We start from the raw sequence: 22,582 nt of genomic DNA, 5'->3' as shown, positions 1-22,582 counted from the left end.
TATGGTGGTCAATATGTCCAGTGAATATATCTATTTGGGATAATTATCCACTCCATGACTTGAGGACAGAGCATCAATTTAAGCATTGCACTTTTAGTATTAACATGGATCATAGATTAACTGTAATAAATACATCTCACTCATAACTAGAGCATAAAAGTAAATTAAACATCTTAGGTGAGATGATGTGAGAGCAGTGAAGTAGGACCCAGAAAAGGATGATGCAGGCTTAGCACTGCAGTGTCAGGATTGAGACACCCTCTGTGGCCAGACTGCCGCCTGTGAATCCTGCTGCACCACTGAAAAGTGGCTTAAACATTCTGAGCTGGACTTTCTCACCTATAAAATGCGAATCATACAGCTTCGATGAGATAATCTTTATAAAGGGCTTGCCACACAGCAAGTACAACATATATTTAAACTAATATTAACCTTGGACAAGTCTCTTCACCTTTCTGGATTGGTTTGTTACAAGGGTCCGTTAATGAGGCTTAAAAAATGATTAAACTCCATACAATGCTAAGGTAAATGTACTATCCAACACATCACAGTCCCAAGTATTTAGTAAAAATTAGCTCTGTGAACCCCAAGGTTTTGAGTAGCATGTCTGTGACTCAGTCACAGTTTACATGGACTGACTATGGAGTCTTACTGTGCAGGTAGGCGATCAGAGGCTTAAAAAATAAATGAACACAGTTTTCACATTAAATTGTCTGCATGATTCTTTAAGGATCCATAGAGTAGGTATATGTGCTTTAGTTACATAATGTTAAAAATTATCAAATGCAGTGGACTCAAAAATATTAGGAAGTAAACCCAAAAGAAATTATTTCTATTTTCCATTAATGACAATTAGTTAGAGGAAGATCTCTGGATATATTTTCTAAAGTAGATGAGGTAGGGGTGGGATGACTGTGAGAACCGAAGTTAGTACATCCAAGAATTTTAGTGTCAAATTGAATCAACTTTTAAACAAATTTGATGCAGAGCATGCAGGATAGTTCCGAAATTAAATTAAATCAAGGAATTGTGGAGTGAACATTTTTCTCTCTCCTTAAAATTCCAAGAATAATATTAAACTTTTGCATTGTTAGTTTTACAACTCAGTAAAGAACAAGCTTAATTTCATCAATTTAGAACAGAAATATTTTGTCTCCACAGAAAAATGCCCTAAGCCTGACCTGAGGAACGGTTACATCTTTGACACAAAATTATTTTACAAAATTGAAGAGAACATGCGTTATCGTTGTGCATCAGGGTACAAAACCACAACAGGGCAGGATGAAGCAGTGGTTCAATGCCTCCCTGATGGATGGTCTTCTCAGCCAACCTGTAGGAAGGAACATGGTATGTGTTTAAGAATCATCTCCTAAATCTGAAGATAAGAGCTTGTGAGTTCAATGCTTTCTTATATTGGTAGGCATTCTTGTTTAAATATAATTGTTATTTTATTATGTCTCTCGAGACAGGAAGTTATTATATTGTTTCTCTCTAATGCTGGGTGTTTCCTTAATCCAAGGATTCCCAACCTCTACCACACACCTACTCCAGCAGTTCCTATTTTTTACTAGTAAACAAAGAATTGGAGTGGAATAAAAGGAAAGACCCTTAATGAAACTTTCTGTCACAACATACATAAATTATTATTTCCTTCATTAGAGAAGAGTTCGAAATAATGCACATTATTTTATACCACAAACCAATATCAGATAAACTTAAAAATAACCCAATCAGGGACTTCCCTGGTGGCGCAGTGGTTAAGAATCCGCCTGCCAATGCAGGGGACAGGGGTTCGAGCCCTGGTCCGGGAAGATCCCACATGCCGCGGAGCAACTAAGCCCGTGCGCCACAGCTACTGAGCCTGCGCTCTAGAGCCTGTGAGCCACAACAACTGAGCCCGCATGCCACAATTACTGAAGCCCACGCTCCTAGAGCCTGTGCTCTGCAGCAAGAGAAGTCACCGCGATGAGAAGCCTGCGCACCGCAACGAAGAACAGCCCCCGTTCGCCGCAACTAGAGGAAGCCCGCGTGCAGCAGCAAAGACCCAACACAGCCAAAAATAAATAGATAATAAATAAATTTATTTTTAAAATAACCCACTTATTTGAATATATATATGTAGTTAGTGTGGTGTTATCTATTTAAATTATACAAATCCACAGATGGGACATCATCAAAAAATCGCTACTGCACAAGTTTTCTATTGAATTGTGGCCTTTGGCCAAATACACTAGAGTAGAATTTTAGAGACTGAAGACAGGTAGAGTTAGGATGCAGGGTGCATGAAGAAAGGGAATCCAGAGACCAAGGCAAACTTTGATTATTTTTCAATTTTGCCAAGAGCTGGCTCTGTCATATATTGTTAAGATTCATAGAAAATACTTTTTGAGATTTCCTTTTAATATTCTAGCTTTAGGGATGGAGTTCATAAAACAAATGACTTTAATTTCTTTTTTTTTTTTAGAGACATGTTTGGCCCCTGAATTACATCACGGAAATTATTCCACAACACAGAAGATGTTCAACGTGAAGGACAAAGTACGATATGAGTGTGCCTCTGGGTACCACACAGCTTCCGGGAAGAGGACGGAGGAGGTGGAGTGTCACCCGTACGGATGGGCCCTCACCCCACGATGTACCAGTAGGTTCTCACTTTGAAGACGACTGCTTTCACTTTGAAAACTCCCTCTCAGAAATGGGTACAAGTTGTTGTGTGAATTATGTTCCTTTTTTCATATTTTTTTGCTTCTGGTTTTAATGATGTTGACAGTAGGCTTTCATCATTTCAAGCTCTCAAAGAGGGAAAAATCCTTTTAGCTCAGATACTTAAAATAAGCTTAACGATATTCAATAAATATATAAATTGACAAGCTTTTACTAGGAATAACAAAATTTGGCAAAGTTGCTGATTTCTAATTCAGATATGGCAGGTAAGTAGTGGGTGAATTTTGTTCTAGCAGGAAAAATAACACTTCTTTGTTTTTTATTTGTTCTTTCCTTTTTAGAATTAATATGTTCTTCTTTAAGATCAGTAGAAAATGGTTATTTTCATCCTGTAAAGCAAACCTATGAAGAAGGAGATGTAGTTCAATTTTTCTGTCATAAAAATTATTATCTAAGTGGATCTGATTTAATTCAGTGCTATAACTTTGGTTGGTACCCAGAATCTCCTGTCTGTGAAGGTAATTTTTAAAATTTCATACTCACACAAATAAAATATCATGTCTGAATCAGCTTTAATTTCTATGAAAAAAAGTCTCTGATGATATCTAAGTCTTCTCCCGAGTGCTATTTTTTTAAATAAATATTGTCTTTTAAATCAGTGCTATTTTCAACAGTCTTTAGTACATTTAATCTGAAGAAATCTTAATTTTTACATTAGTTTGTAGAGTGGATATATCTTTTAAATATATTTTTAAAAATCTATTATAAATTGTAAATCTCTTATTATAATGAATAATTTTTCTTGTTGGGAATTAACTAGATCCAGTTGTCCCAAGGTGGCAGCTTTGTGAAGGTACTTTCTTATTACTTAGCCGCATATTCCCTGATGTGAAAATACAGTCTTCAAAACAGTGGGGTAAAGAGCAGAAAAAGCAGCAGAATGTTACCCAGAGTGAAAATCAAAACTGAGGTCATCTAGTAAGAGCCACCGTCAACTGGGACGTCTATGGTTCCATTTATATCACTGGCTGTGTTCAAGCAGGTGGTATGATTACCTGTTAAGAGACATCAATTCAATAGTCATATAATCACACCTGCAATGTTATATGAAGGAGGTCCTGGTCTAGCAGAGGAAACAGATACAAGTCATTGATACAATGTGACAACTGGTATAATAAAGTCAGGTATAAGGTGTTTGAGCAAACATTGAAGGTTCTGATTGATATGGTGTGGGACAGTGTTTACAGAGGTGATGGAAAATGTCTGAACTGGGCCTTAAAAGATAAATAGGACTTTGAGGATTGGGAAGGATGGGGAGAGGTAAAGGGCTTGATAGCCTCTGTTGTCTCTGTAATGTAGGAAATAGTCATTATTAGCAGGCAGGAGGAAGAAAGGAATGGAAAACTTGGAAGAGAGTAGTGAAGATTTGAAACAGTTGCTGGGAGGAATGAAAGAGGGGTCAGCAGGGTTATGCAGTGGGGTTTCCCAGAACTGCCATCATTCTCTAAATGCACTAAACAATGACTTTAATTTTTTTTGTTAGAAATATTCTTTTTTAAACTTTCCAGTGGTGCCCAAGAGCCTTGCTCTAACAGCAGAGAGGAAGACTGTTAGCAAATTACCTGTAGCATATTATTTCAAAACGAAATGGCAGACCTACCTACTTATCACCTGTTCGCCCCACTCCCACCAAATTAAGTCAGATGCCAACATTCCTGCTATCGCTTTCTAGCAAACAGTCCTTAGATGTAGGATGGGCAGTGTAGTCGTCTGAGTAATGCCTCCCTCCCTCCCAAAAGAAGATATTCATATTCAAGTCCCTGGAACCAGTGAATGTTAACTTATAGGGCAAAAGGGACTTTGCAGATGTGATGAAATTAAGGATCTGGAGAGAGGAATAATATCTGGGATTATCCATGTGGGCCCCAAATGTAATCATAAGCATCATAATTATATAAGAGGGAGGCAGCGGGAGATTTGACTGCAGAAGATCAAGTATGAGATGTGACGATGGAAGCAAAGGTTGGAGTGAAAAAGGAAGGGGTCATAAGCCAAGGAGTGCACGCAGCCCCCGGAAGCTTGCAGAGGCAAAGAAGCTGCTTGTCTCCTAAAGGCTCCAGAAGGAGCACAGCTCTCCTGATACCTTGATTTCAGCCCAGTGAAACCGATTCTGGACATTGGCTTCCAGAAATGTAAGAGAATAAAGGTGTGCTGTTTTAAGCCACTCCATTGTGGTAATTTGTCACGGCAACCATGGGAAATTAACATAGTATTTTAGAATAGATAAGAGCAGGAGATTTTAATTCAGATAGACACGGGTTCAGGAACAGATCCACCACTTACTAATAATTTACTTACTTCATAAGTTTTAGTTTCTTTGTCTATAGTATGGGAGATGTAATAGTCCCCGCTTTACAAAGTTATTTTAAGATGAAAGGAGATAATGAATGTAACGTGCTGGCTCTTTTAGTTTTCTATTGGCACGAACTTAACAGCCTGAAACCACACATCTGTGCCTTTCACAGTTTCTGTGGGTCAGGATTCTGGGTGTAGCTGACCTGGCTCTGCGTCCGTGTCTAACAAAGCTGCAGTCAAGGTGTCAGGTGGGACTGCAGTGTCATCTGGGGCTGGGCTCGGGAAGAAGCTGCTTTCAAGTTCACTGTGGTTTGTGGCAGCATTTGGAGCTTGGCAGGCTGCTGAGCAGAGGGTTTCAGTCTCCTCCTGGATGCCCCTGCAGGCAGCCCTGTGCCCCCTGCCCTGTGGCCCACTCCATTCGGAAACTCGTGGTGAAGCAGCTTGCTTCTCTTCCAAATCAGCTGGGAAAGAGCTCGGCGAGAACGGCCTTACCGTACTGTGTTGCATGTGTGTGTGCATGATCACACGCATCCATCCTTGTGGCTGTGTTTAAACAAGTCACATGCGTCCCATCATCTTGACTGTGTTCATTGCTTAGAAGCAAGTCCCAGTTCCTGTTCTTGGGGAGGGGCGTGACTCAAGGAAGTGAGCGTCAGGATGTGGGGATCCAGGGGGTGACCCCAGTCTGTCTGCCATACTTCTTAGGGTCCTTGGCACAATGAATGTGCTTATGAAATCTTAACTATTATTTTTTGGTAATTATGTGACTAAATATACTGACGTTTTTCCATAAGGAAGAAGAAATCGATGTCCTCCTCCCCCTCTGCCTCTGACCTCCAAAATTCAAACGTACTCAACCACTTATCGTCACGGAGAAACAGTTCGTATAGAATGTGGACTTAACTTTGAGATGCAGGGATCAGAAGAGATACGCTGTGAAAATGGAAAATGGACAGAACCTCCCAAATGCATTGGTTAGCAGCACCTCAAATAAGCTTTCCCTAAAATGAAACCTGCGTGCATGTGGAGCTAAATGGTCTCTTCTGTTTAAATTTTCCCTTTTCAGAAGAAAAGCAGAGGATGGCCTGTGAGGACCCACCCTTGGTTGAGAATGCTGCAGCAAACCCATCCTCCAAGGTCTACTATAATGGGGATAAAGTGACATACATGTGTGAAAGAGGGTATCACCTCCGGGGACCAGAAGAAATAACTTGTAAACGTGGAAAATGGACCCTTCCCCCTGAGTGTGTTGGTACGTGTGCTGCGTTTCACATCCAGAGCTAAGCCTAGTGTGTAAAATTTTCCTTTGTTTAATTCACACACTTACAGCAACAGTCCGTGGCTTAGAAGAGTTTGAAACACACAGATGCAGCACTTACTCTGCTATTTTTCCTGAACATATGGAGCTCTCTGTAGAATTTAACTGAATATAAAGAATTGGGAAACAAACAAGTTTTTAACATCCTGATGATAGTACTTTTGCATCTGGCCATTCTGAGCCCTCCACCCTCTGAACCATATACCTGCTCTTTCATCTTACTGAAGGGCACAACCAGGGTACCACTCCTCGGTGCTACCCTTCCTGTCATCCTCCTCATTTCTTGATCAGGTCCTGGAGAGACCTCCACAGACATGTTTACCGAGGATATCAGTTGTGTAAGAGAAAAGCTATTAAAGATGCTAGAGAAATTAGTCGAGTAGGGGAAAGACTCTGAAGACAGAGAGAAAAATGGAAATTTTCATCCATGGGTTGATTGAGATCTGAGATGAAGAGAGATGAGAAGGAAAAAATAAAAATGGATAATAACAAAGGACAGTTTTTAAACGGACCATAATCGTTAGGTTAAAGAACACTGTTTATCTTTCTGTACATTTTAAGAATATCTATAGCATGAGTCCTTCAGAAGCAAGAAAAGTGAAAAATCGGCTGCGTACTTGTCCTTCAGCAAAACATTTGCTGTTTAGTTTGGCTTAGTAAATTTTAACAATACTTAGCTGAATAAAGTTTCTCTGATTCTGGTAATCTGAGACATCAATTGTCCTAAATTACATAGTGAAATATTAAAGTACTATTGTATGGGCAACTGTATTATATCATTATGTTGTTATGTTTGTATTAATTTTAAAATAACTTCTTTTCTTAGGAAATACTGAGAATTGTAATTCTCCACCTGATGTAATAAATGGAGCTGTTATTGGTGGATTATTAGCAAGCTACCCGACAGGATCCTCAGTGGAATATAGATGCAATGAATATTACTTATTGAGAGGAGCAAAAATATCTCACTGTGAACAAGGAAAATGGTCATCCCCACCTGTTTGCTTAGGTAAGATAGAGAACACGTTGAATTAAAAAAATTTTTCCCAGCCTTATTGAGATACAATTGACATATAATCTTGTGTATGTTTAAGGTGTATAATGCGATGATTTGATACACAAATACATTGTGAAATTATTACCACAATAAGGTTAGTTTATTTATCCTTCACCTCACGTAATCTTGGGGGTTGTTGTTATGATGAGAGCATTTAAAATCCACTCTTAGCAACTTTTAAGTGCACAACATTGGGGTGTTTTTTTTTAATTTCTGAATTTTATCTTATTTATTTTTTTATATATTGTTTTGTACATTAGGTCCCTGGAACTTACTCTGCTTATAGCAGGACACATTGAATTTGTTCTACCCTTATGTTTGTATTCTTACGTGATTTTCATATAATGTTTTATAGCATGGAAAAGAGAATTTTGTATATATCTTTCATTCTTCAAGTGTTTTTTGCCTTATTGTTTCTGTCAGCAGAAAAAAATCCCTAGTATCTTAGGGTTTAGGCTATACTAGTTCTTACCCCACTGCATTTTTTTTAAAATGTGGTAACATAAGAACAACAAAACTTTACCATTTTAACCATGTTTAAGTGTCCATTTCAGTGGCATTAAACATAATCACATTTGTGTGTCTGATTACATTTGTGTTGTGTTTCTCCTAACTGGAATTTCCCCTGGTTGTTTATATTTCTTGTTGTCTCTCTTATTGTCCTCAGAATGTCATTTGGACAGAAGAATAATCAATCCAATTCTTTCCTTGGTAGAGCATGTCGTTTATAGCTTTCTTTGCCACTGCTTCCTCGCTTTTTTTTTTATCTTTTTGAGCAGATAAAAACGTTTGTAGTTACTCTAAATATATTTTGGATTAAGGCATGGATTAATTAATGTTAATGTTTTCAAGTAGAAAACTGAGGCAGCTATCTAAATAATTACCTAAATTGAAATTACTTTGGGAAAACAATATTCACCTCTCATTTCAAGCCTATAGATTTGCCTCATTTTTTAACTTTGCTAGTCAGAGTTACATTTAAAAGTAACGTACCTGGTCACTACAGTTGCAAAGAACTTCTTACATTGTGACTTCTACAAATAGAAAATTGCATGATAAACTCCCTATAAGTTAAAAAAGACATTTAGTTAAAAATATTAGCCCTTTAAACTACAAAAGCGAATCATTGTTATCTACAAGAAAATTAATAAACATACAGAGTAAACTAGAAGAAAACAGAAACTATCAGTAACCTTGCCGGAAACAAGTGCTGTCAATGACTTAGATAATGGTCTTTTACACCTTTTTCTACACCAGCTTCCAACATACATATTCACAAAAATGTATGATATCATGAAGAGGCTATGAATCTTGTTTCTTTCACTTAAACTATATTATGAACATGGTTTGATATATCTCTACATTATATTTTAATGGCTGCACAGTATTCCTTAATGCAGATATGCCATAATTTAATTAATTACTTTTTGATGGACATTTAGTGTGTTTTCAACATTTTTATATTCCACACAGTACATCTTGTACTAAATATTTGTACATGTAAATAATCTTTATTTTTTGATAAAATAAAATTAATTCTATTTATTTCACATGTTTTGTTTTTGTTTTCAGATTATCTGAAGAGGAATTTCTGGATCAAAGAGATCTGGAATTTTAATTAAATTTCTGTTAATTGCCAAACTGCCCTTCATAAAGTTTATTCTGATTTATGATCCTAGCATCAGTGAATTAATGAAGTAGTTTTTTAATCTTTGTGAACTTGAATATCTTAATCTTTACATAGTGTTAATTAAGCAATTAAAATTACTTTAGTTGGATTTATTTGGGTATTAAACAGTTGACATTTTTCAGTTTTCTAATGGCCACAGGTGGTTTTTCAATGAACTGATTGTTCATAGTTTAGCGATTTTTCCATACCCATAAGAGCTTTATCTATATAAATTATATTATCCATTTGACAGTCATGTATATTGCAACTATTTTTTGTTTTCCTCTTTTATTTATAGTGTTTTTAATATACATAAATTTAAGTTTTAAGTCAGCTCTTTCAGCATCTCCTTTGTGGTTTCTCTCCTTCAAGTCATTCTTAGTTTGCTGTTCACATTCACATTCAGATATATGTTCACCTGTAGTTTTTCTATTGCTCTCATATTTTCATAAATGATTTTGATGTTAAGCTTTTGATGATGTGATTGATATTGCATTCATCTCTGAGGATAGAGACTGGACCGAAATTGTAAAGGAAAAGCTAGTAATGGAACAACCCCATAGAGAACAATAAGGTTTAAGGAAGCCTATCATTTTCTGTCTGGAACAATTGCCTCATGACATTTAGGCTTGATGCCCACAGCCTAAAACAAATACTGAGTGAAGATCATTTATTGTCATCAGGGCAAGAGGAGAGAGCTTTGTCCATCTTACTTGTCCTGTGGAACTGAAAGTACTCTCACTACGAATGGGAAAGATGGTGTTATAAGGAGCAGCATTTCCCATCTGTGAATTATTCCAGATGTTATGAACTTCTCAACCTCCCCGCTGCTGGTCTTCCCTGCCCTTATCCTACTTCAGCCAGTCTGGTCTCATTATTCCTCCCCAAGTAAGCCAGGTGTGCTCTCACCTCAAGGTAGTTCCCCATGCCTGGAATGCCCTTCCCTCAAAAAATGACTTGGTTCACTCCTTAACCTCCTTCAAGTCTGTTCAAAGATTACTTATTTAAGCCTGTCCCAACCACCTTACCTAGAAGCACAATCCCCCTTCCCCCACGCCTCCACTATTAATTTTCCTATCGCACTTATTCTATGTAGTTTAAAGATGGCCCCAAATTATAAGATCCATATATTTATTACATTTATTGTTTATTGTGTGTGTGTGTCTCCCAGTTAGAAGGTAATCTCCATGAGGGCAGGGATCTTTGTTTTATTCACCGACGAATATCAAGTGGTAAGTGTCCCACAAATATTACACAGTAAATACATTTTCTATTTGAAGATTTTATTTTATAGGAAGGAAATCAGGATGAACCTAAGTGGCTGTTGTCTTTAAACAATATTTTTAATGTTTCAAATTAAGTGGTTTTAATTTATGATATATTGAAGATAATACAAAATATATAAATTCATTTGACAGCAATAAAGTGTATCCTTTATTATGTATATATGTGAAGAGCTTTAATAATGATAAATGGTAAATATAAAACACTGCTTTTGATGCCTGTCATAATTTTTTTTGTAAAAATATGAGTGAGATGAGTGAAGAATTGAAAAGACCCTTTGTTTTACAGAGCCGTGTACAGTTAATGTGGATGACGTGAGCAGAAATAACCTAGAGATGAAGTGGAATTATGAAGGGAAGATCTTACATGGAGATTTAATAGATTTTGTATGTAAACAGGGGTATGACTTGTCTCCATCAACTGCACCCTCTGAATTATCAGTGCAGTGCAACAGAGGAGAAGTGAAATATCCTTCATGTATTAGAAAAGGTAAAACAATAGTGCTTCCTGACAATTTCTTGGGTGACCAATATCACAGGTAATCAATATGAGTTCAAAGGATAAGACCCTAAGCAATCCACCACCCTCATCATCTAATCTATAAAATTGGGAATGACCTGATCAATTTCCAATCAGCACATACCCTTAAATAGGATCTATGCTGACATCTTTTAATTCTGTCAGTCAGTTTTATAAAGAGAGAAATCATGAGATTTTGTACATATCACCAGACTTTCAGAGGATGGATCACCCTCTTGTGAGCAATCAACAACCCTGTAAAGCATTGCTCTCCTCAGGGTTTGCAGGGGAGCATTGTCTCAGAAGAGGGCTTAAGGTAGAGTGAGAGATTTTGTGTACTCCTTGGGCATGGGACTGTCACTTTTAATAAGGAAAAAGGAAGAGAATGCATACAGAAAGCATGGCCTCAAGACGGATCTTATATGCTTGCACTTTTGGCAAACAGAAAGGGGAAAAGTAAAATCACAATTGTTAATACTTGGCTAGTTTTAAACGTGTATTTAATATCATGAGATTCTAATTGCAATCATAAATTTTATGTATGAAGTTATTGCAGAAATGCTTTTGATATTTAAAAATTACTTGAGAGATGTCTTAAAAATGCTTTTACATGAAATATATTGTTTTATTTCTGTAGCGATTATAAAAGCACTGGCTGCCTATTGTAGCAATTCATTGTAGACTTTATTATTTTTGCAGAATCTAAAAGAACGTGTGCATCTCCCCCATTTATTAAAAATGGAGTTATTAAGAGTTCAACAGTCAGGACCTATGAAAATGGTTCCTCAGTGGAATACAGATGTTTCGAGCACCATTTCCTACAAGGGTCTAAGGAGTCCTATTGTTTAGAGGGAGTGTGGACTACACCACCATTGTGTTTGGGTAAGTACTGCCACATATGTCTCTATTTATTAAAATAAAACCATATTTTTCACTTCCTCTTCTCTTTGAGTTGATATAGCACTAATATAAAATTTAATTTTTGCATTTTTGTTATTTTATTAGTGTGCTTGTTCAATTACTGGGTTCTACTCTTTCCTCTAGATCATAAATATCTAGAATCCAGCCCATTCTAACAAGTATTTTTTAAGTACAAACCATACATGAGGTACTGGGTTGTAGGACCTATAGGATGGATAAGCCGTGTGGTGTGGGTAACCAGTCTAACAGTTGTCATTCAGTGTTATTGGTGCTGTGCTAGAAAACACGAGGACAGCGGGAAACAGATATAGGAATGGTCCCCTCAATCTGAAAGATGATAATGCCTTGTTGATGAGGCATCCTAATAAAAGTAACACTATCTCCCAAGATTCTCAGGAGTCATAAAATAGCATATTTTTAAATAAAAAGAAAATATTTCTTTGTGTTTATATCTGACTTTCATTTATTTTCTTACCTTATTGCACTGTCTTGGACTTCAGTACAATGCTGAGTAGAAATGGTGGGTATCTGTGTTCCGATCTCATAACTAAATCTTTCAGTAATTCATCTTTAAATATGGTGTTACAAATACGTTAAAAAAAATCAAAATAAATTTATAGAAACCACCTATTTCTATTTTGCTAAGAGTTTAAAAAAACCTTCAGTGAGTTTAATTTTAGCAATATCTGTTGAAACTATCATATGATTATTACATTTTTTTTCCCCTTGGAATTACATTGCTTCTTTTTGAATGTTAAACCAGGATTGTATTTCTGTAATAAATCCCACATGGTTGTGATGAATTATGCTTTTTATATATTGTTGAATTTTATTTGCTAATATTCTACATAGGATTTTTGCAACTATTTTCATGAGGGAGATTGGTTTGTTATTTTCCTTTTGGGTTTTGTATCAAGTTTCTGCTAACTTCATACAGTGGGTTAGGAAGTATTCCCTCTTTATCAATTCTCTAGATTTTGTCTAAGACTGGTACTATTTCTTCTTTAATAATTGTAAGAAATCATCAGAGATGCCACCTGGGCCTTGAGGTTTTTTTTGTGGAAAGATTTTAATGACAACTTCAATTTGTTTAATAGATATTAGGTTATTATTCTCTTCTCTCAGTTTCAGTAGGAAGTGGTTTGTAAGAATGTGTCCATTATATATAAATTGTCAAGTTTGTTGACATCACGTTCATGACATCCTTTTATACTCTTTTTAATGCCTTTAGTGATGTGTCTTTTGTTATACTGCTGTGAAGAAGTATGTCTTTCTGATATATCTTGCTGAGGGTCTGTAAATTTTATTGGTCCTTATAAGCAATCAGTATCTGCATTTTTTGATCCTTTCATCAAATGTTGCTATTTCATTAATTTATATTCTTGTCTTTATTATTTCCTCTCTTCTACTTTCTTGGATTTATTTTATTATTCTTTTTCTAGCTTGTTTAGATTTATACTTAGAGTTACTAATTTTCATCCTTTATGTTTTTCCCTAAAAATGAATTTAAGGATCTAAATTTCCCACTGAGCACAACTTCAACTTCATCCCACACATTTTTATATTTTTGATTTTTACTATCATTCAGCTAAAAATTTATAATACCCATTTTGATATCTTCTATGCACTCTGAGTTATGTAGAAGTTTATTTTTTAAATTCTGAACATTGGAGGATTTTCTAGTTTTCTTTTGGTTGTTGATTTCTATTCTAAATCCACTGAGACATACTTTGAATTATATCTGTTCTTTGAAATTCACTGATGCTTAGTCTATTACAAGCATATACTTGTTTCAGGTAAACCTTTTTACTGGAAATAAATTAATTTTGTCCTTGTTGGGTTCACTGTCGTTACATACATGTCAATTGAATAGAATTTTGTTTCTCATGTTACTAAGTTCATTCTTATCTGTCCTGATTTGTGTTTGTTTGTTTATTTGTTTATTTTTCTACCAATTACCAAAAGAAGTGCATTAAATTCTCTCACTTGGTACATTTAAAAATATTTATCATTTTAGTTCTGTCAAATTTTGGTCATGTATTTTGATACTATTTTATTAGGTGCACACAGATTGAAACATGTTGAATCTGTATAATTTGAGTCTTTCTTTACCTATAGTAATGCTTTGTTTTTGTTTGGTTTTGCCTTAAAAATCTACTTTAGCTGTACCAACTGGTGTTTGCCAAGTATTTACAAGGTGTACAATTTTTCATCCTTTAGCTTTCAACTTTCTGGGTTCTTACTTTTAATGTGTATGTCTTACAAGCAATATATAGTTAGTGTATGTAAAAATATACTTATTCAGTCTGACAATCATTTCCTTTACAATGGATTATTTAGTCCATTTACATATTAATGTGATTACTGATATGTTTGGGTTTATAGCTACTATCTTACTATACTAGATATATATCCTATCTGTTCTATGTTCTGTTTTCTCTCTCTCTTTTTTTTTTATTGCTTTCTCATGGGCAAATCAAATTTTTTGTTATACCATTTTACTCTCTCATAGCTTGTGGATTATACGTTCCTCCAGACTTCCTTTAGCTGTTATCATAGAGATTTCATAATGCAAAATTGCCTTATTACAATTGAGTATAAATTTGTAATTTTACCATTTCTCTAGGACACAGAACACTTTAACTTTATTTACTCTTCCCACTTTTTGTATTATTATGTCATGCATTTTCATTGTACATATAGTTTAAGTCCCAAAGATATATTAATATTATGTTGTCCAACAATATTCTTTTAGATTTACCCATATATTTATCAATAATTTGTTCCTCATCTTTTCTTTTTTTTTAATTTATTTTTTTATACAGCAGATTCTTATTAGTCATCCATTTTATACACATCAGTGTATACATGTCAATCCCAATCTCCCAATTCATCCCACCACCACCACCACCTCCCACCTCTTTCCCCCCTTGGTGTCCATACATTTGTTCTCTACATCTGTGTCTCAATTTCTGCCCTGCAAACCAGTTCATCTGTACCATTTTTCTAGGTTCCACTTATAGGCATTAATATGCGGTATTTGTTTTTCTCTTTCGGACTTACTTCACTCTGTATGACAGTCTCTAAATTCATCCACATCTCTACAAATGACCCAATTTTGTTCCTTTTTATGGCTGAGTAATATTCCATTGTATATATGTACCACATCTTCTTTATCCATTCGTCTGTCAATGGGCATTTAGGTTGCTTCCATGACCTGGCTATTGTAAATAGTTCTGCAATGAACATTGGGGTGCATGTGTCTTTTTGAATTATGGTTTTCTCTGGGTATATGCCCAGTAGTGGGATTGCTGAGTCATATGGTAATTCTATTTTTAGTTGTTTAAGGAACCTCCATACTGTTCTCCATAGTGGCTGTATCAATTTACATTCCCACCAACAGTGCAAGAGGGTTCCCTTTTCTCCACACCCTCTCCAGCATTTGTTGATTGTAGATTTTCTGATGATGCCCATTCTAAATGGTGTGAGGTGATACCTCTTTATAGTTTTGATTTGCTTTTCTCTAATAATTAGTGATGTTGAGCAGCTTTTCATGTGCTTCTCAGCCATCTGTATGCCCACTTTGGAGAAATGTCTATTTAGGTCTTCTGCCCATTTTTTGATTGGGTTGTTTGTTTTTTTAATATTGAGCTGCATGCGCTGTTTATATATTTTGGAGATTAATCCTTTGTCTGTTGATTCGTTTGCAAATATTTTTTCCCATTCTGAGGGTTGTCTTTTCATCTTGTTTGTAGTTTCCTTTGCTTTGCAAAAGCTTTTAAGTTTCATTAGGTCCCATTTGTTTATTTTTGTTTTTATTTCCATTACTGTAGGAGGTGGATCAAAAAAGATCTTGCTGTGATTTATGTCAAAGAGTGTTCTTCCTATGTTTCCCTCTAAGAGTTTTATGGTTTCTGGGCTTACATTTAGGTCTCTAATCCATTTTGAGTTTATTTTTGTGTATGGTGTTAGGGAGTGTTCTAATTTCATTCTTTTACATGTAGCTGTCCAGTTTTTCCCAGCACCACTTATTGAAGAGACTGTCTTTTCTCCATTGTATATGCTTGCCTCCTTTCTCATAGATTAGTTGACCATAGGTACCTGGGTTCACCTCTGGGCTTTCTATCCTGTTCCATTGATCTATATCTCTGTTTTTGTGCCAGTACCATATTGTCGTGATTATGTAACTTTGTAGTATAGTCTGAAGTCAGGGAGTCTGATTCCTCCAGCTCCGTTTATTTCCCTCAAGACTGCTTTGGCTATTCGGGGTCTTTTGTGTCTCCATACAAATTTTAAGATTTTTTGTTCTAGTTCTGTAAAAAATGCCATTGGTAATTTGATAGGGCTTACATTGAATCTGTAGATTGCTTTGGGTAGTATAGTCATTTTCACAATATTGATTCTTCCAGTCGAACATGGTATATCTCTCCATCTGTTGGTATCATCTTTAATTTCTTTCAACAGTCTTATAGTTTTGTGCATACAGGTCTTTTGTCTCCCTAGGTAGGTTTATTCTTAGGTATTTTATTCTTTTTGTTGCAGTGGTAAATGGGAGTGTTTCCTTAATTTCTTTTTCAGATTTTTCATCATTAGTGTATAGGAATGCAAGAGATTTCTGTGCACTAATTTTGTATCCTGCAACTTTACCAAATTCATTGATTAGCTCTAGTAGTTTTCTAGTGGCATCCTTAGGATTCTCTATGTATAGTATCATGTAATCTGCAAACAGTGACAGTTTTACTTCTTCTTTTCCAATTTGTATTCCTTTTTTTCTCTTTCTTCTCTGACTGCCGTGTCTAGGACTTCCAAAACTATGTTGAATAATAGTGGCGAGAGTGGACATCCTTGTCTTGTTCCTGATCTTAGAGGAAATGCTTTCAGTTTTTCACCATTGAGAATGATGTTTGCTGTGGGTTTGTCGTATATGGCCTTTATTATGTTGAGGTAGGTTCCCTTTATGCCCACATTCTGGAGACTTTTTATCATAAATGGGTGTTGAATTTTGTCAAAAGCTTTTTCTGCATCTATTGAGATGATCATATGGTTTTTATTCTTCAATTTGTTAATATCGTGTATCACATTGATTGATTTTCATATATTGAAGAATCATTGCATCCCTGGGATAAATCCCACTTGATCATGGTGTGTGATCTTTTAATGTGTTGTTGGATTCTGTTTGCTAGTATTTTGTTGAGGATTTTTAAATCTATATTCATCAGTGATATTGGTCTGTAATTTTCTTTTTTTGTAGTATCTTTGTCTGGTTTTGGTATCAGGGTGATGGTGGCCTCATAGAATGAGTTTGGGAGTGTTCCTTCCTCTGCAAATTTTCGGAAGAGTTTGAGAAGGATGGGTGTTAGCTCTTCTGTAAATGATAGAATTCACCTGTGAAGCCATCTGGTCCTGGACTTCTGTTTGTTGGAAGATTTTTAATCACAGTTTCAATTTCATTACTTGTGATTGGTCTGTTCATATTTTCTATTTCTTCCTAGTTCAGTCTTGGAAGGTTATACCTCTCTAAGAATTAGTCCATTTCTTCCAGGTTGTCCATTTTATTGGCATAGAGTTGCTTGTCATAGTCTCTTAGGATGCTTTGTATTTCTGTGGTGTCTGTTGTAACTTCTCCTTTCTCATTTCTAATTTTATTGATTTGAGCCCTCGCCCTCTTTTTCCTGACGAGTCTGGTTAATGGTTTATCAATTTTGTTTATCTTCTCAAAGAACCAGCTTTTAGTTTTATTGATCTGTGCTATTGTTTTCTTTGTTTCTATTTCATTTTTTTCTGCTCTGGTCTTTATGATTTCTTTCCTTCTGCTAACTTTGGGTTTTGTTTGTTCTTCTTACTCTAGTTCCTTTAGGTGAATGGTTAGATTGTTTATTTGAGATTTTTCTTGTTTCTTGAGGTAGGCTTTTATAGCTATAAACTTCCCTCTTAGAACTGCTTTTGCTGCATACCATAGGTTTTGGATTGTCGTGTTTTCATTATCATTTGTCTCTAGGTACTTTTTGATTTCCTCTTTGATTTCTTCAGTGATCTCTTGGTTATTTAGTAACATATTGCTTAGCCTCCATGTGTTTGTGTTTTGTACATTTTTTTCCCTGTAGTTGATTTCTAATCTCATAGCGTTGTGGTCAGAAAAGAAGCTTGATATGATTTCAATTTTCTTAAATTTACTGAGGCTTGATTTGTGACCCAAGATGTGATCTATCCTGGAGAATGTTCCATGCGCACTTGAGAAGAACGTGTAATCTGCTGTTTTTGGGTGGAATGTCCTATAAATAGCAATTAAATCTGCCTGGTTAATTGTGTCATTTAAAGCTTGTGTTTCCTTGTTAATTTTCTGTTTGGATGATCTTTCCATTGGTGTAAGTGAGGTGTTAAAGTCCCCCACTATTATTGTGTTACTGTCGATTTCCTCTTTTATAGCTGTTAGCCATTGCCTTATGTATTGAGGTGCTCCTATGTTGGGTGCATATATATTTATAATTGTTATATCTTCTTCTTGGATTGATCCCTTGATCATTATGTAGTGTCCTTCCTTGTCTCTTGTAACATTCTTTATTTTAAAGTCTATTTTATCTGATATGAGTATTACTACTCCAGCTTTCTTTTGATTTCCATTTGCATGGAATATCTTTTTCCATCCCCTCACTTTCAGTCTGAATGTGTCCCTAGGTCTGAAGTGGGTCTCTTGTAGACAGCATATAGATGAGTCTTGTTTTTGTATCCATTCAGCAAGCCTGTGTCTTTTGGTTGGAGCATTTAATCCATTCACGTTTAAGGTAATTATCGATATGTATGTTTCTATGACCATTTTCTTAATTGTTTTGGGTTTGTTTTTGTAGGTCCTTTTCTTCTCTTGTGTTTCTCACTTAGAGAAGTTTCTTTAGCATTTGTTGTAGAGCTCGTTTGGTGGTGCTGAATTCTCTTAGCTTTTGCTTGTCTGTAAAGGTTTTGATTTGTCCATTGAATCTGAATGAGATCCTTGCCGGGTAGAGTAATCTTGGTTGTAGGTTCTTCCCTTTCATCACTTTAAGTATATCATGCCACTCCCTTCTGGCTTGTAGAGTTTCTGCTGAGAAATCAGCTGTTAACCTTATGGGAGTTCCCTTGTATGTTATTTGTTGTTTTTCCCTTGCTCCTTTCAATAATTTTTCTTTTTCTTTAATTTTTGCCAATTTGATTACTATGTGCCTCGGCATGTTTCTCCTTGGGTTTATCCTGTATGGGACTCTCTGAGCTTCCTGGATTTGGGTGACTATTTCCTTTCCCATGTTAGGGAAGTTTTTGACTATAATCTCTTCAAATATTTTCTTGGTTCCTTTCTCTTTCTCTTCTCCTTCTGGGACCCCTGTAATGTGAATGTTGTTGTGTTTAATGTTGTCCCAGAGGTCTCATAGGCTGTCTTAATGTCTTTTCATTCTTTTTTCTTTATTCTGTTCCATAGCAGTGAATTCCACCATTCTGTCTTCCAGGTCACTTATCCGTTCTTCTGCCTCAGTTATTCTGCTATTGATTCCTTCTAGTGTAGTTTTCATTTCAGTTATTGTATTGTTCATCTCTGTTTGTTTGTTCTTTAATTCTTGTAGATCTTTGTTAAACATTTCTTTCATCTTCTAGATCTTTGCCTCCATTCTTTTTCCGAGGTCCTGGATCATCTTCACTATCATTATTCTGAATTCTTTTTCTGGAATGTTGCCTATCTCCACTTCATTTAGTTGTTTTTCTGGGGTTTTATCTTGCTCCTTCATCTCGTACATAGCCCTCTGCCTTTTAATCTTGTCTATATTTCTGTGAATGTGGTTTTTGTTCCACAGACTGCAGGATTGTAGTTCTTCTTGCCTCTGCTGTCTGCCCTCTGGTGGATGAGGCTATCTACCTCATCTTTTCTTGTTTTTCTCTGTTTCTCATTGGGATAATTTTTTGAATGCCTGAAAAAATTAGTTCTTTATTATTTTCTCAGTTTGTGTTTGTCTGTAAGTCTCTTTATTTTTTTTCTCCTTTGAGGAATATTTTTGCCTGATATAGAATTCTAGCTTGTCCCTTATTTTCTTTCAATGCTTTAAGGATATCATTTCGTCCTCTTCTGTTTCTGTAATTTTTGTTAAATAGTCAAAGACCATTTTCATAGTACTTTTTTGAAAGTAAGTATCTTTTACTCTGTTGTCTTTGAGATTCTCTTTGCCTTCTCAGTAGGTTATTTTGGACCTAGATGTTGGTTTCTTTGTGCATTTTATTCTCCTAGTTGGTAGGACTTCTTGAATCTGTGACTTGATATCTTTCACAGGTTTTGGAAATGTTTGGCTAATGTCTTTTCAAATATTTTTAACATTTTCTCTTTTCACTCTTTCTGTGATTCCATAAAACACATGTTACATCTTTTTCCAGTGTCTCCTATCTCTTAAAATCAATATTTTCTCTCCTTTTATCTTCTCATTGTTTCTGTTTGGTAATTCTCTGCTGATATATTTTCCAGTTCATGAATCCTCTCTTTAGATGTGTACAATCTGCTTTAAACTTGTATACTGAGTTCTCAATTTCAACTATTATCTTTGCATTTCTAGAATATCCATTTCATATTTTTTTGTAGATTTGAGTTGTTTGATGAAAGACTTCCTCTTAACATCTATTTCTTGACCATATTAGTCGCAATTATTTATATTTAACTCCTTGTCTGAAAATTCCAATATCTGGATCATCTGTAAGCTATATCCATTTTCTAGCCCCATTTCTTGCTATTTCTGTTAATGGTTGATTGAATATCAAATATTATGTGTGGATAATTTTTGGAGCTTGAGACAATGATGCCATCTTATTCCAGACAATACTCATCCCATCTTCTGGCTGATAGTGTAGGGAAATTTGTTCTCTATTCAGTGAGAGACAAAGCTTTCTCTAAGCTTATTTTCAGAACTTTGTTTGCTCCTGCTCATAGAATGTACCCTGCAGGGTTCTTCACTAGAGTTTGGTGTGTATACCAAGGTCCCCCTTCCTGCCTAACTCTGATATTCCTGGGAGATGGCCACTGCTCACTGTAGCTTTTCATTCACTTCAAGCTGAGCTCCTAATTCTCTCTCTGCACAATCAAGAATAGGCAGATGCACCCCTGGCAAAGCCAGGGCAGAGAATCAAGCTCATTTCCTCATACCTCCTATCTCTCTGGGCTCTGACACGTCAAGTCCTGGTTGTCTTGGCTGACCCACTTTTCTATCCTCAACCCCGTGGGATTTCCAGCAGCTCTTCTGGCTCTGTGTTTGTTGCTGACCCATCTCTATCTAGTCTCTCAGCTTGCACTGAAAATCAACAAAACCCCAAGAGAAAAATGGCAGAGTGTGGAACTCATCTGAATGGGCTTTTACCAGGCCCTTAGCCTCTGGAGTACTGCCTGCCTTGGAAATTCTCTGATTCCTTGAAATACTTGCTTTGTGTCTGTTTTCAGATTTTCTAGTTCTTAGTAGAAGTGCTAGTCTGATATAGGCTACTCTGTCATGGCTGAGAGCAGAAGTTCCATGAAACAATTTTGAACTCGTTTTAATTTAAATTGCATGTTTTGTAGAACATTCTAAACAATAGTACCATTTGACCTCATTTTCAAAACTATTTTACAGTGACTATAAAGATCCTGTTAGACTCTTTCTAATCATTCCTGTCATTTTTTTTCTATCTATAGCATCTCTAGGATGACATCTGACACACAGGCCTTCACTTGAGAACGACTGAATAAAGAAGTATTTTAGCGTGTCAGTTGTATGATTCATATGCTTTGTTAGCAACTCTGGACCTTTTTTTTTTTAATTTATTAATTTATTTTTTTGGCTGTGTTGGGTCTTCGTTTCTGTGCGAGGGCTTTCTCTAGTTGTGGCAAGCAGGGGCCACTCTTCATCGCGGAGCGCGGGCCTGTCACTATTGCGGCCTCTCTTGTTGCAGAGCACAGGCTCCAGACACGCAGGCTCAGTAGTTGTGGCTCACGGGCCCAGTTGCTCCGCGGCATGTGGGATCTTCCCAGACCAGGGCTCGAACCCGTGTCCCCTGCATTGGCAGGCGGATTCTCAACCACTGCACCACCAGGGAAGCCCTGGACCATTTTATTTATCTCAGAAGCAACTGCTTGGTGCTCGGTCATCCAGGAGGCAAATATGAACACAAGCAGCCCCATTTTCTGACATGATTTGACATTTGGTATTTTAAAAATACCAATGTTTTTATCAAGGAAAAGAAACCAGAGAAGTTTGCTGGGTATCCTAGTTCTTAAGTTTTTATTTTGTTTTGTTTTAATGCATAAGGAGAAGGACACAATAATACTGTCAATGCTTAAAATTTAAAGCATCTCAATCCAATCTTAATAATCCTTAATAACTGAAATTTAAAAGAGAAGAAACTGTTAATTACTTTGGATATACTTTATACATCAGGTCATAAATTCTGAGTCAGTGTTGGGACTCTAGCTTGTTTCTACATTTCCATAAAATATTATCTATCCAACCATGAATGGTTTGTCTCATGGGTGTTTTATTTGCACTTTCTGAAGAAGAAAAAGGAAAAAGAATACTATTTCAATGACTATTATTAACTATCAATGTTTTTTTAAAAACACCTTTTTTTGCTTTCTGTCTTTGCAAATCTTAATGGCATAAAGCTCAGTAACTGGCAGGACATACCATTTTTCCAAATTCAGGGCAGCAGAGATAAATGGCAGGCTGTTTTCTGTGAGCTTTGAACATATTTTCTGACTTGAATATGAATTCTAACTTACTTGCTGCTCTAATGCCTGGGAATTTTAAGGTTATTATGAGAA

At 36.0% G+C, this 22,582-nt stretch overlaps 1 protein-coding gene across 1 annotated transcript in view; it reads left to right on the top strand.

Annotated features, from left to right (window-relative positions):
- F13B (coagulation factor XIII B chain) overlaps positions 1-22,582 on the top strand; it is a 36,286-nt gene that overhangs the window by 12,206 nt on the left and 1,498 nt on the right. The window contains exons 3-10 of the mRNA XM_061185284.1: positions 1,162-1,347; positions 2,465-2,641; positions 3,006-3,182; positions 5,814-5,993; positions 6,086-6,271; positions 7,164-7,346; positions 10,636-10,836; positions 11,566-11,748. Of these exons, the coding sequence (XP_061041267.1) occupies positions 1,162-1,347; positions 2,465-2,641; positions 3,006-3,182; positions 5,814-5,993; positions 6,086-6,271; positions 7,164-7,346; positions 10,636-10,836; positions 11,566-11,748 (1,473 nt within the window). The remainder of the gene's footprint in view (positions 1-1,161; positions 1,348-2,464; positions 2,642-3,005; positions 3,183-5,813; positions 5,994-6,085; positions 6,272-7,163; positions 7,347-10,635; positions 10,837-11,565; positions 11,749-22,582) is intronic.

The sequence above is a fragment of the Eubalaena glacialis genome, chromosome 3, assembly GCF_028564815.1.
Source record: "Eubalaena glacialis isolate mEubGla1 chromosome 3, mEubGla1.1.hap2.+ XY, whole genome shotgun sequence".
Classification (NCBI taxonomy): Eukaryota; Metazoa; Chordata; class Mammalia; order Artiodactyla; family Balaenidae; genus Eubalaena; species Eubalaena glacialis.
Note: the sequence above shows the minus strand (reverse complement) of the source record. Positions and strands in the feature narration are given on the sequence as shown.